The sequence below is a fragment of the Apus apus genome, chromosome 3, assembly GCF_020740795.1.
Source record: "Apus apus isolate bApuApu2 chromosome 3, bApuApu2.pri.cur, whole genome shotgun sequence".
NCBI classification, from domain to species: Eukaryota; Metazoa; Chordata; class Aves; order Apodiformes; family Apodidae; genus Apus; species Apus apus.
This window is the reverse complement of record NC_067284.1, coordinates 112,702,580-112,717,313: the sequence shown is the minus strand read 5'-3', so window position 1 is coordinate 112,717,313 and position 14,734 is coordinate 112,702,580. Positions and strand designations below refer to the sequence as shown.

The window sequence follows — 14,734 nt, the reverse complement described above, 5'->3', positions numbered from 1 at the left end:
TTTAAATCTCTCTTCTCCCATAACTTTAGTGATTTCTTCTATTGTCCTTTGTTTCATAGGGCTATTTGTCGTGATGAAGGGAAGCAAGACTCAGTGTCTGAGAAATCTGGTTGTGTTTGAACATTTGTGGAATTCAGGGAAGCAAGTTGTACAGTCTGACATCAGATAAAGATCAGATGACCCATAGGCTTCAGTTGCCTTGTGAATGAAGGTGAAAGGGCCCTGCAGCCAACATCTTTGTTTTCTGAGATACTCAGTAGGACATATAACCAGGGATTTTTTATACCTGTGGTTCCCTCTGGCAGGGTGATGTATGCAGATTAGTTCTATTCAGAATGAAAACTCCTTATTTTGCAGTCCACAGGGGACAACTCATGTTCTTTAACTGAGAATTACTGCTGTAGTTGTGATGGCTTAAAGCTCTAAAGAGAAAACGGGTTTGCCTTACTTTTTTGTCTTTTTCTGTTTTATTTTTTTTGTTTGTTTGTTTTTTTTTGCTCATGGGGGTAGGAAGGCACTGGCCCAGGTTGCCCAGGGAAGCTGTGGCTGCCCCATCCCTGGAGGTGTTGAAGGGCAGGTTGTATGGGGCTTGTGCAGCCTGGTCTGGTGGGAGGTGTCCCTGCCCATGGCAGGGAGGTTGGATCCTGATGATCTTCAAGGTCTCTTCCAACCTTCACCACTCTGTGATTCCGTGATTGTAAGAGACACCCACTCTCTGGTGACAGATAGATAGGTGTGTGTCTACTACTGTGATTGTCAGATTCTGATTTTGGGGTTAATGTACCTCATCTGAGAAACATCATTAAAGGCAGAGTAACTCAGGTAATATTTTTAGATCAACATCATACAGACCAACTTCCTCTGAGATCTTGCTAGACTGGTGTGGACCAGCTATGGAGCAAGGACCATTGTTTCTGCATAAACCCAACACATGCAGTGGAGTCTCCTATCTCCAGGACCTCAGCTAGTATCTTCACCTGGTGCTGTTCTGGGCTGTAAATATGTATATGCTGCCACAAAACTTATTCAGGTATTTGTAAACTGGCACTCCACTGTTCCATGTATGTCATCAATCATAGCATGGGATGATACCAGGCTCTAAAAGGTCATGGCTGCAGACAAAGAGATAGGAGACTCTGTTTTCCCATGAATGAACAAGCAACAACCACATTACAGAGTAAACTGATTGGATCAGAACAGATGTGTACACAAAATTTCTAGTGGTGTTTGTTAAAGAGTTTATTCTCAAAGAGGTAACATTATTTCAGCCTGAGCATTCCTTGCTCCAGGACTATATAGTATTCCAAGAGCTGAAAAAAGCCATAACAGGTCCACACATTTTCCACTCAGAAGTAGTCCTGTTGTGTGAGTGAATTCTTCTACATTCTTTAAATTCATCTTTAAGTTGAGAATTCATTTAAAGGAGGTCTAGGCTTCAGCCTGGGGGACTGAGAGGGAAACTTTTGGACTCCCATTATATTCAGTGATGCTAGTGAAACTCTGACAGTTAACTGAACTCATGAGAAGTGTTAGGCGACTTGGTGTGAAACCAGAAATATCATGGGAAAACAGGTAAGAAACCCCTGTATTTCTGAATCATCAATTAGCCAGTGGAAAGAAAACCCATCTAAAATTCTTGGCATAGTTTTCTGAAAACTGATACATGCATAAACTTATTTTTCTTAACAGAACATTTTCACTTCTTGATGTTATTTCCAGAATTCATTTATTTTTCATTTTATTTGTTTTGTCCATGTTTTTTTCCTCTTTCTCCCAAACTTATCTATGAAGTTCTCTCTATGCCAGGGAACAGATGTCTTTCCAAGTGATTCTTCAACCGGCTTATGAATGTGACCTTTTTCTTAAAACCTGTTTATTCTATGTATTCCATAGCTTGACTATTTACAATATGTATTGCACATTACTGGCTTGATCCAACATACAGTGAAACCAAAACAAAGACCTCCCATTGACCTCAACAATTGTTGGATTAAGTCCTACAGTCCAAGCAGAAGCAGCTGTAATGAATGACACAAAAATGTAATAAAGAACTCATTTATTGGCTTATTAAGCTTATTAAAATAACCTCGTGTAGATTATTCAGTTTTCATTTACAAATTCAAACAGTATCTATCTGAAGCTCCAGTGTTTTGATTGCTGTTATGTTTAAATACATTGTGGTACAAAGTTTACTTCTCCTCTTCTGGATGTCCATTCAGGTCCTCACGTGCTGCTGGATATTTTCCATGATCTGCTGCAGACTCAGTTGCTCAGTGGCCAGTTGTTCATCAATGAATCTCTGCATTTCTTCCCATTTCCTGCTCAATGCCTCGCTGGATCAATGCACGTGTTAGTTCCACTTGGTTTCTAAGAGCCTATCTGCTTTTTTGGGGCACTTCAGAAATGGACTGCCAGTCAAATGGCTTGGGCACATCTATTCTAAGCTCTCCTGGATGAACAGCTATGTAAGGCTTTATGCTCTCAGCTGTTCTTTGCTCAAACCAACGAAGAAGCTCTGAGATGTATTGCAGGAGCGCAGAGTAATTTTCTATAGTTAGATCAATTAACCTTTGGGCCTCACTGATGAGCTTTTCTTGGGAATGACTAAGCTGCCCATAGATCTCCTGGAGTTTTTCTTTGACTTGCTTATTATGTTCATCGATTTTCCTCTTAGCAGCTGCAGACCAGGATCGGATTTTTTCCTGAGCAGCAGCAGAGAGCTCCATGACCTTCTGTCTTCCTTTTCCTTCAACATCAGTCAGAAGGTCATAATACTCCCTGCTGTAGGTTTCCACCAGTTCCTTTACTTGGTCTGTCAGGCGTGTAACCGAGTGAGCAAGGTCTCTGACAAACTCCTTGTGCCAACCCACCACTGTGTCTATTAGATTCTTCAGCCATTCTAGTACCTTTTCTTCCACCTCATAGTATTTCACTGACCATCCAAGCACAGTTGGATCAAAATACTCCTCCCGCAATGCCTTTACATAAAGGAGCAGCTGGTGTAGCTTTTCTGAAAGGTCCTGGAATGTCTTCTGGCTAAAATATTTAAATTGAGAAATGTATTTTTTAACATCTTCTGCCAAGGATCTCAGTTTCTGTGCATAGTCTGAAGCCATTGCATCTTTGTACAGCTGCTGCATTTGGACTTTGAGGTCTTCAAAATTTTTGGATTGCAAGCTTCTAACCATTTCTTCTGCCTTCTCAAACACTTGTTGCACTACTTGTTTCAGTTCCTTAAGTCTTCCCACAAAGTCAGCTTCCTGGAGAGCAGCAAATGTCTGCCTGCTTTTTTCCTGCAAATGTTTCAGCATTTCTTTAATTTGATCAAGTACCTGTCGACCTCTAAGAATTGTTTCAGAAGCAGGAACTCGGACTTCCAGTTCATTGATAGCTGCAATCAAGGCATCAAAGTACTCCTGAAGTTTTGAAAGGCATAAGTCAGCACTTTTTGCTACTTTCTCTGTAGTCATGAAGTATATGTCTTCACCAGTGTACTTTTCAGACAGCCCAGGAACTTGGAATTTTGTGGTCTTCAGGAATTCAATAGCTGAGTCAATTAGGTGTTTTATTCTCCTGTGATACTCTTCTATTATGTCAACTGTAGCATCCAAAAGCTTTGCTTTTATTCTTTGATAGTCAAACTGTTCAGCTTGATCTGCTGCTGTCTGATAGACCTGTTTAGCTTTGACCTTCATCTCCTGATACTTGCCAGAGGCCTCATTGGCAGCTGTGCGAAGCTGAGCATCTATCTGATCTATTTGTTTTACAGCAAATGTGTAAGCTTTGTCAGCATGATTCTGCATGATAGACTTCATCTTCAGGGTGGCTGCACTGATTTCCAGTCCCATATGCTCCTTGTGATACCGATTCACATACCTGTAGACTGCATTTGCCATTTTAGGTACTTTTTCTCTTAGACCTAACAGCAAGTCTTTGGCAGCATCCTCTTTCCAGCTTAATTTCATTTGAATGTGGTCAGGTTTCTTCAAGGATATCTCACTTTTTAATATGTCAATGTCCTTCTGAGGAGCAGACTGAAAAGATAGAACAGGATAAGGAAAAGGTAGCTTGTATATAAAAAAAATTCCAGTATTATTTATAAAAGTATTTTAACATTCTCATTTTCCATATTTAATTTCATTATATATTAGGATAAATACACTGTTTTTGTCTACTGTGTGTTTGCTCTCATCTTGAAATATTATCTTGGAAGAAATTATTTTGCATCAAGCTACTTTGTGCCTCTTCAAGTGGCAGGAGAAGAACATAACTCAGTCTGGTCTTTTTAAAATTTTGACTGGAAATCAGAATTTTCCTTCCTCTGTATTAAATGTTTCTAATGTTTCATAAAGGACGTGAATTACTTGACAAAATGAGCCTTCTACTTGAAATCATTTTAAGGAAATTCAAAAAGCAGTTTCTTCATATGAAAATAATTATTAGAGGCTTTTGATTTTGTAATAATTCAAATCAATGAGACAATTTAAAGAGTTACTCAGAGTACGTAAAGATCCCTGAATAAGAATCTATTTATAGCATTTTCCAGTTTTCAGTAGTTAATAGTCAACTATTAGTTGCTTGTGATTCCTAAATTAGTATATAATCTAGGAAGCTAAGATTTTATGTTTGAAGTTATTGTAGTATGCCAACAATAACAGTGTGTTTTACTAGCAAATCTACTAAAGGTTTTAATTCTCATAACGTAATTGATATATTAACGGATTAAAAAAGAGACTCTGCAGATGGTCTGACTTCTTCTTGATTCCTGTAATGGTCACTTTTTTAGTAATTATAAGTAGGCTGATTGGTACACATTAAACATGATGGGTGGTTTATCTAAAACTGGCTTTATGCTTTCCTCCCTTTCACTGGATGTGTTTTCTTGATCATAGGAGAGGGCAAAATTAACCGTGTGGAGAAGCCGAAACAGCCTCTTCACACAGATGCTACTTTAGCAATGGAAAGGCCAGTGCAGGAAACAAAAACTTTGAATACTGATAATACACCTTTTCTTTGGTCAAAGGGGGGTGAACTTATGTCTTAACATCAACAGACTTGGACAGGGAACTTTTTCCTTTTTGGCTTTGTATTGCTCATCTCAAGCTTACCCGAGTTCTGTAGTAAACTTTGGCTGTGAGGACGTCGGTGTCGATTTTGATGAGGTAGCCCAAGGTGCCAGCAGAGGGGGAAGACACTGAACCAGAAATGCTGCTGTCAGTCTCCTGGTAGCGCATGTGAACGTCTGTAAAGGTTGGGCTGATGATGTCTAGTGATGCAGTGTTGTCCACGATGCTACAACAACAGTGAATACACAGCTATGAAGGGATGCACAAAGCACAAGCCTAATGCAGCATGTTTAAATACAATACCACCTGTTCTTTTAGAGATACATATATATATATGTATGGAGACAATGCCTTTGTCATCAAAAGAAAATGTAGGGTTTTACTATCCACATTTCTTAGGACTTAGCCTAATACATTCAAAACCTTATGTCACTCTAATTTTCCTGTTTTAGAGAAAATTCTCAGCCCTTTTGAGAATTTCCATTAAATTAGGGATACAAAATAAAACTGCAGCTGCTAGCTTTCTACAGACTTCTACAACCTGACTGCAATTTTTTTCCACTGACACAAGTATAGGCAGTATATTTATCTGTATTTGCACTTGACTTTACAGACTGGTGTCCCTTGGATATCTCAATACAACATTAGAGGATCAAACCAGGCGTTTAGAAGGCCAACCGTGTAATCCCTAGTACAGGTACTTGTAAATAAAAATTACTCTTTAATGGCTTGTGATGACAGAGAGATCCAGTGGAAAAGAAAACCAAACCCAGCCTATGCAGATGGTTAGATCTAGAACTGCTTGGATAATAAAACACTGTGCTTATATCTCAGCAGCTTTCCAAGATGGAATTATTCTAGAAATGCTGAGAGGGAACAGGTTTCCAACTACTGTGAGGGGGGAAAAAGGCACAGTCTATATTGACAGAGGAGCTATAAATGTTCTTGATTATTACAGCAAAGCATATTGAGGAATTAGAGATCAAAGCAACAATACAGCATTAGCAATTTTGTCTATTGTAAATGAGATTATTAGAGCTAATCTTTACCTAGTTCCTGAAATAATAAGATCTTCTTTGTAGTTTGCGCTCAAGTCACGATGTGAAAAGCTGCCAGTTGTCTTCATAACAAATGTGCCTTCTTCATATTTGTAGTTTGAAACAACTGTGAAAAAGATTTCAAATGTGTCTATTTCCAGAACTTAGAAGCAAACAATAGAATATACATATCCAGTTGTATCTTAGAGAACCAGTTTGGGGGAGTTTCAGTAGTATGTAAATTATGTGTCAAGAAACGGAATGCCCATAATGCCCCAAATAAAAATGCATTCATGTATTTGTTTAACTGGAGTATTTTAAAATTCAATTTTCCCCTAGATTTGAACAACACAGATAGAACATTTTGCATTCCTGCAGATCATAAATGGGGATTCTATTTTCTTGAGAGTTCAGAATTTCATTCTGAATGATATTTTTACTGTTATTATCAAATCTAAAACTCAATGCTATATGGGACTCCAGAGCCTTCTGAGTTGAAATAATTTTTTTTAATCAAATATGCTTAGTTTCCAAGGAAAAAGACAGCTCTTTTTAAAATCTGAACCAAATTAGATAAAAAGTCAGCCTGCCTTCTCCCTTTTATATGTATTGTCATTAGTAAAGGGGGAATGTTATGTTTTCCAGAATTAAAAGTAAGAAACTGCTGCAGAGAAAAAAGGTATTTTTCATATTTTTGTTATGTTTCCCAGGATGCCAGATATATCTCTAGTCATTAGCCCTCAGAGTGATTGACTGAGACTCTGATAATAAATTATGAAAAAAATTCTAATTATAAAAGAAGTATAATCTTATGTCAATGTTAAATAAACAGCAAAGTCCTGGTTAATAAATAAATCAATCTGAAAAACCCAGTATGCAGTATTGCCCCCAAAATTGTGGCATATAAAATTTAATGTCTTACCATTCAAATCATATTCCAGGAACTGCAATGTTGAACTGCTGGTAGAGTCAACAGACTGCTCAAAAGAGTCCTTTTTGTTTGTTAAGTCTGTTCTCCAGGTGACATTGTACAAAGGGGAAGCAACTTTGAAAGATCCAGTCAAAGCACCAAATGATGGGATGTAAATTCCAGCAGGCAAGGATATTTTGAGAGGAGGGATCTCAATTTTCTGTTCAGGAATTGTAATTGTGGGCAGTTCAAAATCTGCAATCTTATTAACTACTCCGTTCAGATCTACGTGGAAATTGTCAAGAGAAATGCTCCTTGGAAGAGTGAATGTAGAGATAGTTATTTGGTATTCAGGTATTGTCACCTCAAAATATGGTATTTTATATTCTTCTAATGTAATATAATTGGCTCCTACATCCACTTTGGGGAATCTTAGTTTTGGCAGTTTGGGTAAATTGACATCAAATGGCATTATGTTTATTGTCTGTGGAATTTTTATGTTGCGCAAGTCAACGTTGTATGATGGGACCTCAAGAGTGGTGAAAGGAACGCTGAACTCTGGAGTGCTGAAAACAGGGCTTGGTGCCTTTAGGTGTAACTCAGGAATACTGAAAGTGAAGCCATCAGTCAGCTTATTCACAGGTATGGGGAAAAAGTAACCATCATCGCTCTTCGTGTACACAAGGGATGCTGAACCATTTAAGTACTGTTTTCTGTCAGGGCTGGTCGTGACGTCCAGCTTCAGGATATCCCACACACTTTTCTCAGCAATGGGGAGCTTTACGTTTTTGAGGAAGCCCACGTATCCTTCCAAAGATCCAGAAACCTGAAACTTTGCCTCTGATTTTTCATTTGATATCTGCATATCGTGACTGAGGGATAATGACTGAATTTGGCCTTCACCCTTCCAACCAACTTTCTGGTGTGCAGTACTGATTTTCACTCCAACAACTTGATTAACTGAGGCTGTGTTCAGGAAGGAATTTGGCTGAGTGGCTTGAATCTGAAGATCTACTGATATACTCCAAGGAACCAGCTCTAAGGTTGCTTTGCATCTCTGAGCCCCAGTTGTTGTGAAAAGAGGTGTGTATCGGGCATAGTTCTTCCCGTTGTGCTCCCAGACTGCGTAAACACGACGGGTAGATGCTTCAACTGCAAGGATTTCTTTCATTTCATTGTTCCAGAGTCCATCTACTTTGGAATGGGCCTCAAACTTGAGAGATGACCGAGCTCCATTAGAATTCAGGTAAGTGTGTGCCTCATGGTCTAGACTTCCAGAAAACGCATTTCCAGTGTAAAATTCTCCATCAATATCCCCAGTTGTAGAAGTTTCTACTGATATGTAAGATGTAAGGCTCTCCAATGCGAGTTTGTGAGCAATTCCTCCCTTAGCACTGGTGCTGTATTTAGGAACATTAAAATCATACATTAATTTTAGCCCTGAGGAAAGAGTGGGTTTGGACTTGGTATTTCCAGAAAGTTCTTGGCTGAAATTCATTTTTAAAACTGGCATGTTGATTTCTGCAGTTGTTTCCACTGAAGCTTCCATGTTCCTTCTTGTGAGACTAATAGTGCTGTCATGATTTCCTCCTAGAAATTTGTTATTACTGAGGGACAACGCTGTGGCCAGCTTCAAACCCCTTTTTCTTGTCAAACTTGTTGAACCATCCAGCTTAAATTGCAATGCATCGATGACAGAGGAGGATGAGACACTGAATTGCCCGGCAATGTCTGACTGATTGAACAACCCAGCAGTTGCAGTGAAAGTGATCACACTGGATTTAAATGACAAGTCACAAGTAATGTTTCCCATGGCAGGAATTAAGATGTGGTTTGCTGGGCTGTTGATTCTGAACCTAGGAAGCTTTAGAGTGCGCAGATCCTGTGGGACGTGAAGGACTGGAAGCTCCAGAGAAGGTAAGACTAGTGTGTAAGATGGTACTGAAAAGCCAATAAATGGGACTGTGAATCCTGTTGTGCTTATTTCTTTTGGGAGGATGTAACCAAAGGCTGGCATCTCAGCAGTAAAAGGAGAAACCTCAATATTCACAATTGGAATGGTGTATCCTGGAATCCTGAAGGTTCGTGGCAGTTTGTTCAGTGATGTCTGTATTTTGTATTTGTCAAATTTTGTTTTGGCTTCATTGTATGACTTTGTGAGAAAATCGAGGGCGGCGTTTCTTCCTCTCTCAAAATGCTTGTTGAGGACAGTGATCTGCTTATTGAGTGCTTCGTGCACTACGGCTAAAGGAAGTGGGATGACATGCATGTCTTTGTTTTTCTCATACTGAGCATTGAAATTGAAATCAAAAGATTGTCTTGGTGTCTTCAGTAAATTCTTCAGGCCTCCCTCTTCCCACAGTGAAAAATCTTTTACCTGAGGAGTTCTGATTCCTGTGTAGGGAACCCGAAGCTGAGGAACCGAGAGGGGAATATTCAGGAAGTCTAGGTTGGCATCTCCATTCATTTCGACATGAGCTTCAATTCTGTCATTGTTGTTGGCAGCAGACATATTATGGGAGTATCTGTACTGATTGAACCTGCCTATAGCTTGCCAGCTGACCTGCTGAACAGAGGAACTGAGTGCAAAACCATAGTTATTCAGGAAGTCAATTTTGCCAGTCAGTTTCATCGGGAAGCTGATTTTTACATTTCCATCATTGTTTGTCAACAGACGGATTTCAAAAAGCTGTGCCAAGAAGGAAATCTCATTATTTACAGTTCCAGTGATCCGTCCATTGAGCCGAGCATTGTGAGAGCCACTTAATTCTACTTTCATTCCTCCAAGCTGTCCTGCTACTTTCAGAACACTACGTCCCACACGCTGCGACTCAATTTCAGACTGAATCTGAAGGTTTGCATAATTTAGGAAACCACATTCGTATCTCACAGCTTGGTTGACTTTCAGGTACTTATCATTTATTCTGTTGTTGGCAGAAAATGTAATAATGGGGCCCTCAACCCTGAAAGTAGCATGTGAATCATGAGTGCCTTCATCAGAGAAATTAGGAGAAGCCCATTTCCAGTTTCCTTTACCGGTGGAGGCAAATGATATGTGGCCTGCTTCTACCTCTGTTGTCATATTATTGACAAGCTCAGCCTGGCTGGAGAAGTCAGCATGTGGAATATTCAGTCTGTGGGAATATGTCGTTCCACTCTGCATCCAAATCTTTCTTTGCAGTTTGACCATTACATTATTCTGTAGTTCTACTGAATTTTTTGTTGTGTGTAAGTTTGCTCTAGTTTCAGCTTCACCTTCTACCGAAGTCCCTAAAAATACTACTTCACTGGTGTGATCAACTTTAAGGAACCTGTGGTTGACCTTCATGGAATTTTTAAGGTTCAGCTGCTTCATCTCAGGGGCCAAGAGACGTGAATCTCCAACAACGCTAAAAACAAGGAAGTCTAATTTGGATGTTGTTTGAGCTGAAAGGGAGGTCACAAATTCTGGACTGCTTGCAGATGTTGTAGTATTATGAACCTCAACTTGTGTAGACAGTGTAAAGAATGGAGAGGTGACTCTGAAAGCACCAGACAATTTGCCAAATGTAGGGACAGTCACAGTACGTGGAATACGGGGAAGCTGGAACTCCGGTATCTTCATGTTGGGAATCTGGAGCTCATTTAGATTTAGCTTTGGAACCAACAATTCTGGTATTTGAAACTGAGGCATTTGTATTTCTGGGAAAGATATATCAGAAAAAGGCATATCTCTCATCTTCAGGTCTTTAAAATGCAAACCAATTTCTGGCAACTGAAATTCAGCAGTCATGAGTTTGTCAATTGTTTGCACAATCTGAAGTTTAATCTCTTGCATGTCAATTGTAAAGGAGGGGACTTTAAAGGTATTTAGAACTGTAAATTCTGGGGTAGTAAATTTCACTGGGATTTTCATGTCCTTTAGTCTCTCAATATTTATCTCGTAGGAGGGGACATGCAGATCAGTCAGTGGGACAATGAAGTCTGGTGTTCGAAATGTTGCTTCCCGAAGGCTTCGGAGACTAACCTCAAAGGCAGGGATAGTGATTATAACAGCTCTGATTTCAGGGACTTGAAACCCTGTTTCAACAAACTGGTTTAAATTTTCAGCCCAATTTTGTAGATCATATTTTTCAGCCAAAACAACAATTTTCTTATAGGCTATGTACCACTGGTCAGAAATGTATTTGACAACCGATCTGTAGAAACGGCTGACCTCCTGAAGACACCACTGGAATTCCTGGGAAATATCCACTTGAGAAATCCTCTCTCGAAGGTCTTCCAGGTGTTCATTTACCTTGGCTTTCAGATCAGCAAGTGTTGTTGAGTTTATGAGCTCCATCAGCCAGTTAATTATTGCAGCAAGCTTGGTGTCCCTTAGTTGTTCCATGTATTTTGAAATCACACCTCTGAAATCTTTCACATACAGTTTCAGTGCTTCTACTTTCTGTGGAAGTTCAAGATTTCTGAGTTCCTCATTTATTTTCTGGGTCACTTTTCGGATTCTTCTATTTGTGTCATCGACAAACTGGTTGTAGTCAAAAGACCTGAGCGTTTTAATGACCACATCAAGGAACAGGTTGACTTCTTCTATCATCATTTCATAATCAACAGTTTGCACTATTCTGACAGCATAATCAACAACATCAACAGCCGAATCAAAGCATGACTTCACATCAATCTTTTTCAGATAGATGGCCAGTTTCTGGAGAGTTTCTTTTATTCTGTACTGGTTAAGCAATTCTATCATTCTGTCCATTAAAAAATATACCTGCCTATCAATTTCATATTTTACAATCAGTTTCTGCACATGATCCTGAAAAGCACTGATCTTCTCAGATACTTCATACTCATTCATCCAACTTAGAATGAAGTATTTGATTTGTTCAAGAACTTCATAAATTTTTTCAATTGGTAATGAACTCTTCAATTTTTCTAAAATTTCTTTAGCATCAAACATCTCAATCTGCTGTTTCAAATTTTCTGCAATGTGTCTCACGTCAATATTCTGAATCTGAATCGTGAGTTGTTCCAGGATTTCCTGTAGTCTAGCTGTAATCTTGTACTCATCATCTATGTTTTTAAGCCAAGCCAAAGTGCTGCTTCCAATTTTGCTAGGATAATACTGCCGAAAAAAAAAATGCAGTTTCTTTATAATGTCAATGACAGTCATTCTTATCTTATATTTGTTATCTAGAGCAGTCACTGTTTCAACTATCTGGTCAAGAAGCTGTGAGATAAGGGCTTTAATGTCATACTGCTCATAATGATCTTTGATAAATTGCTCAATTTGTAGCAGATAGACCTGCAGCTGAGACAGTATTTCCTGAAGACTGTCCATGGCTTTTTCCAGCATAATTAGGAGATCATCAGATGTTATTCTGTAGTCCTTTGTGAAAGCAATCAAATTATTTTTCATGGTGCTAACTCTGCCTTTCATATCTAATTTGTCCATGTAATCATTAATGTGCTGTGGGAGTTTATCCAAATTGTCCTTGTACTTTCTCATATGGTCTTCTATGTTAATGTTCTTCAGGTAACTTTGTATGGCCTGCAGTGTGGACAGAGTGGTGCTTCTGATTTTTTCAAAGTACACTGGCAAGAGTCCCAAGAATGGTAGCTTAATTACATGTATATCTTTATTTTTGTCATACTTCACAGAGCCATAGATGCTGAATTCTTGTGGCTCTGACACGCTGCCCCTGAGGCCCAACACATCAATTAAATTAACTTCTTCAGATGCAAAGGGCAGTACGAATGATCTGTCCATTACCGAGAGATCTGCTAAAGCTTTTCCACTAAGTTCCAAACCTGTCTTTTCTGCATCATTGTAAGCACTGAGATCTTGTGAATATACATTATTGTTTAGCTGACTTTTCAATTTCCAAGCACTTGACTGCTCTGATGGAGTAAAAAGCGCATGAACTTTGTTATCAAGCAGTGTTGTGTATCTTCCTCTGGACTTCAAGTTATGACTGGTAGATCCTCTGTAATCGTGGGAGAAAGTGAAAGCAAGGGGCTCTGCTTTTAAAAGGAATTTGCTGTAAAGGTCTCCTGTGTGCTCCCCCAGAACAATCAGCTTTCCATTCCCATTGGTGTGTACGTCAGCAGTGATAGTAAAGGGGGCCATAGTGGAACGCACAGCATTGCTGAAACGCAGGGATCTGGAGTCACAGTTTGTGTTCATAGTAAGTGAGGAAGCAAGTCCTGCCACATTCAGATTGACTCTGTGACTCACTGCTGCCCCCTGAACATTTGCAACTGTGTCTGTTTTGACGTTTGCAGCTAGATCAGCATATGTGATGGTGTAGGTGTGCCTTATTTCATCTGCTCCGTAGGCTCCTCTGATGTTGCCACCCAAGTTCAGCTTCAGAGGCTCGAGGAGCAGGTCTACTTTGTTGGAAACTTCTGTTTTAGTGTATTTAATATTGTTGCTCAGTTTAGCTGTAAGTGAGGTAGGCTGCAGCTGCAGGTCAAAAACATGCTTGTGGAACTTGTCAAAGCTGAAGCTGTTGTCTAACTTTGAAGCAAATGTTAAGGATAAGCCAGGAATATTCAAGTCATTGGTGTACTCTAGCTTAATCTCTTTGAATGATCCTTGAAGATTATTTGAAAACTTCAGCCCTTCTCTATTAACTCTGAAGTTTAAAACATGTTTGTTGTCCATGCCCAGAACTGTACTCTGGTATTCGCTTCCCAGTGTTATTTCTGCCAGGCTCACTCTTCCACCTAGGTTGAATTTTGCGTTGTTTTTGCCGTAGCGCCCAAAAGAAGACAGTGACATGGAGCCCCCAGCAGTATCAAGTTTGGCATTCATCTCACTCTGCATTGCTAAGGGACTAAACTGCACATTCGTGGTTGCGCTGCTGGCCAGGCCGTACTGATTGACGTTGAGTGATGACTTATGTGCAGCTCGATTCCTCTGGTCAGTGATAGAGACATCAGTGTTGAGAACAAGATCCTGGGAATTGAGAGAACCTGCGAACAAGGCGTAGCCCTGGGTCTGCTTGTAGGTGGCCTGGTACTCAGATCGAAGTGCTGCCATCTTCTTTGACAAAATGAACTCAATCTTATTGACGCCTGCAGTATGTTGATACCTTCCATTTGTTTCGGATGTCATTTTCAGCTGGCTGTTTTCATACTTCAGTGAAGCTGTGTTCTTTAATAGTCCACTTTGTACGTCAGAAACTGAAGTAATGGAAAATACATCATCACTGTATCTGCCAGATATCTGATTGGTGGCCTGAAGGTAAGAAGAATCCAACTTCAGATCTGATTTTCCTTCTAAAACCCGCCTCTTTTCATGGTATGAGCTTGACAGAGTGTAGATGCTTCTTGCAGAGACAGAACCCACTTCCAGCTGCCCTTCCATCTTGACATTATTGATATTCACATTATTTGTCTTCTCAGAAACAATGTCACCAGAAAGGGAAAGCTGAGGACCCAAAGTGCTGGATGCTGTAAGTGATACGGTGTAGTTTGCAACTGTACTAGGTTGATAACTATTTGTCCTGGCCAACTTAAAAACTGATGTTAAGAGTCTGTGCTTCAGGTGATTTTCATATGCACAACTGAATCCATTTCTATTATATGAAGCTTCTCCAGAACCTGAAAGAGGAAAAAGGGGACAAAAGATAATTTTGTACCATTTTGTAATAATTTTGTACCTTTTGCACAAAGGTGATTTGTACCTTTTTGTCTTTAGGACTTTGTCTGATGCCACTATTATGTTACTGCTTGAA

The 14,734-nt window shown here is 39.5% G+C and overlaps 1 protein-coding gene across 1 annotated transcript in view; it reads right to left on the bottom strand.

Annotated features, from left to right (window-relative positions):
* Window positions 1–2,039: 2,039 nt before the first annotated feature.
* The window catches only part of APOB (apolipoprotein B), a 36,220-nt gene continuing 23,525 nt past the window's right edge, over window positions 2,040–14,734 (bottom strand). The window contains exons 26-29 of the mRNA XM_051612986.1: window positions 7,026–14,600; window positions 6,116–6,230; window positions 5,109–5,292; window positions 2,040–4,034 (exon numbers count right to left, since the gene is read on the bottom strand). Of these exons, the coding sequence (XP_051468946.1) occupies window positions 2,376–4,034; window positions 5,109–5,292; window positions 6,116–6,230; window positions 7,026–14,600 (9,533 nt within the window). The 3' untranslated portion in view covers window positions 2,040–2,375. The remainder of the gene's footprint in view (window positions 4,035–5,108; window positions 5,293–6,115; window positions 6,231–7,025; window positions 14,601–14,734) is intronic.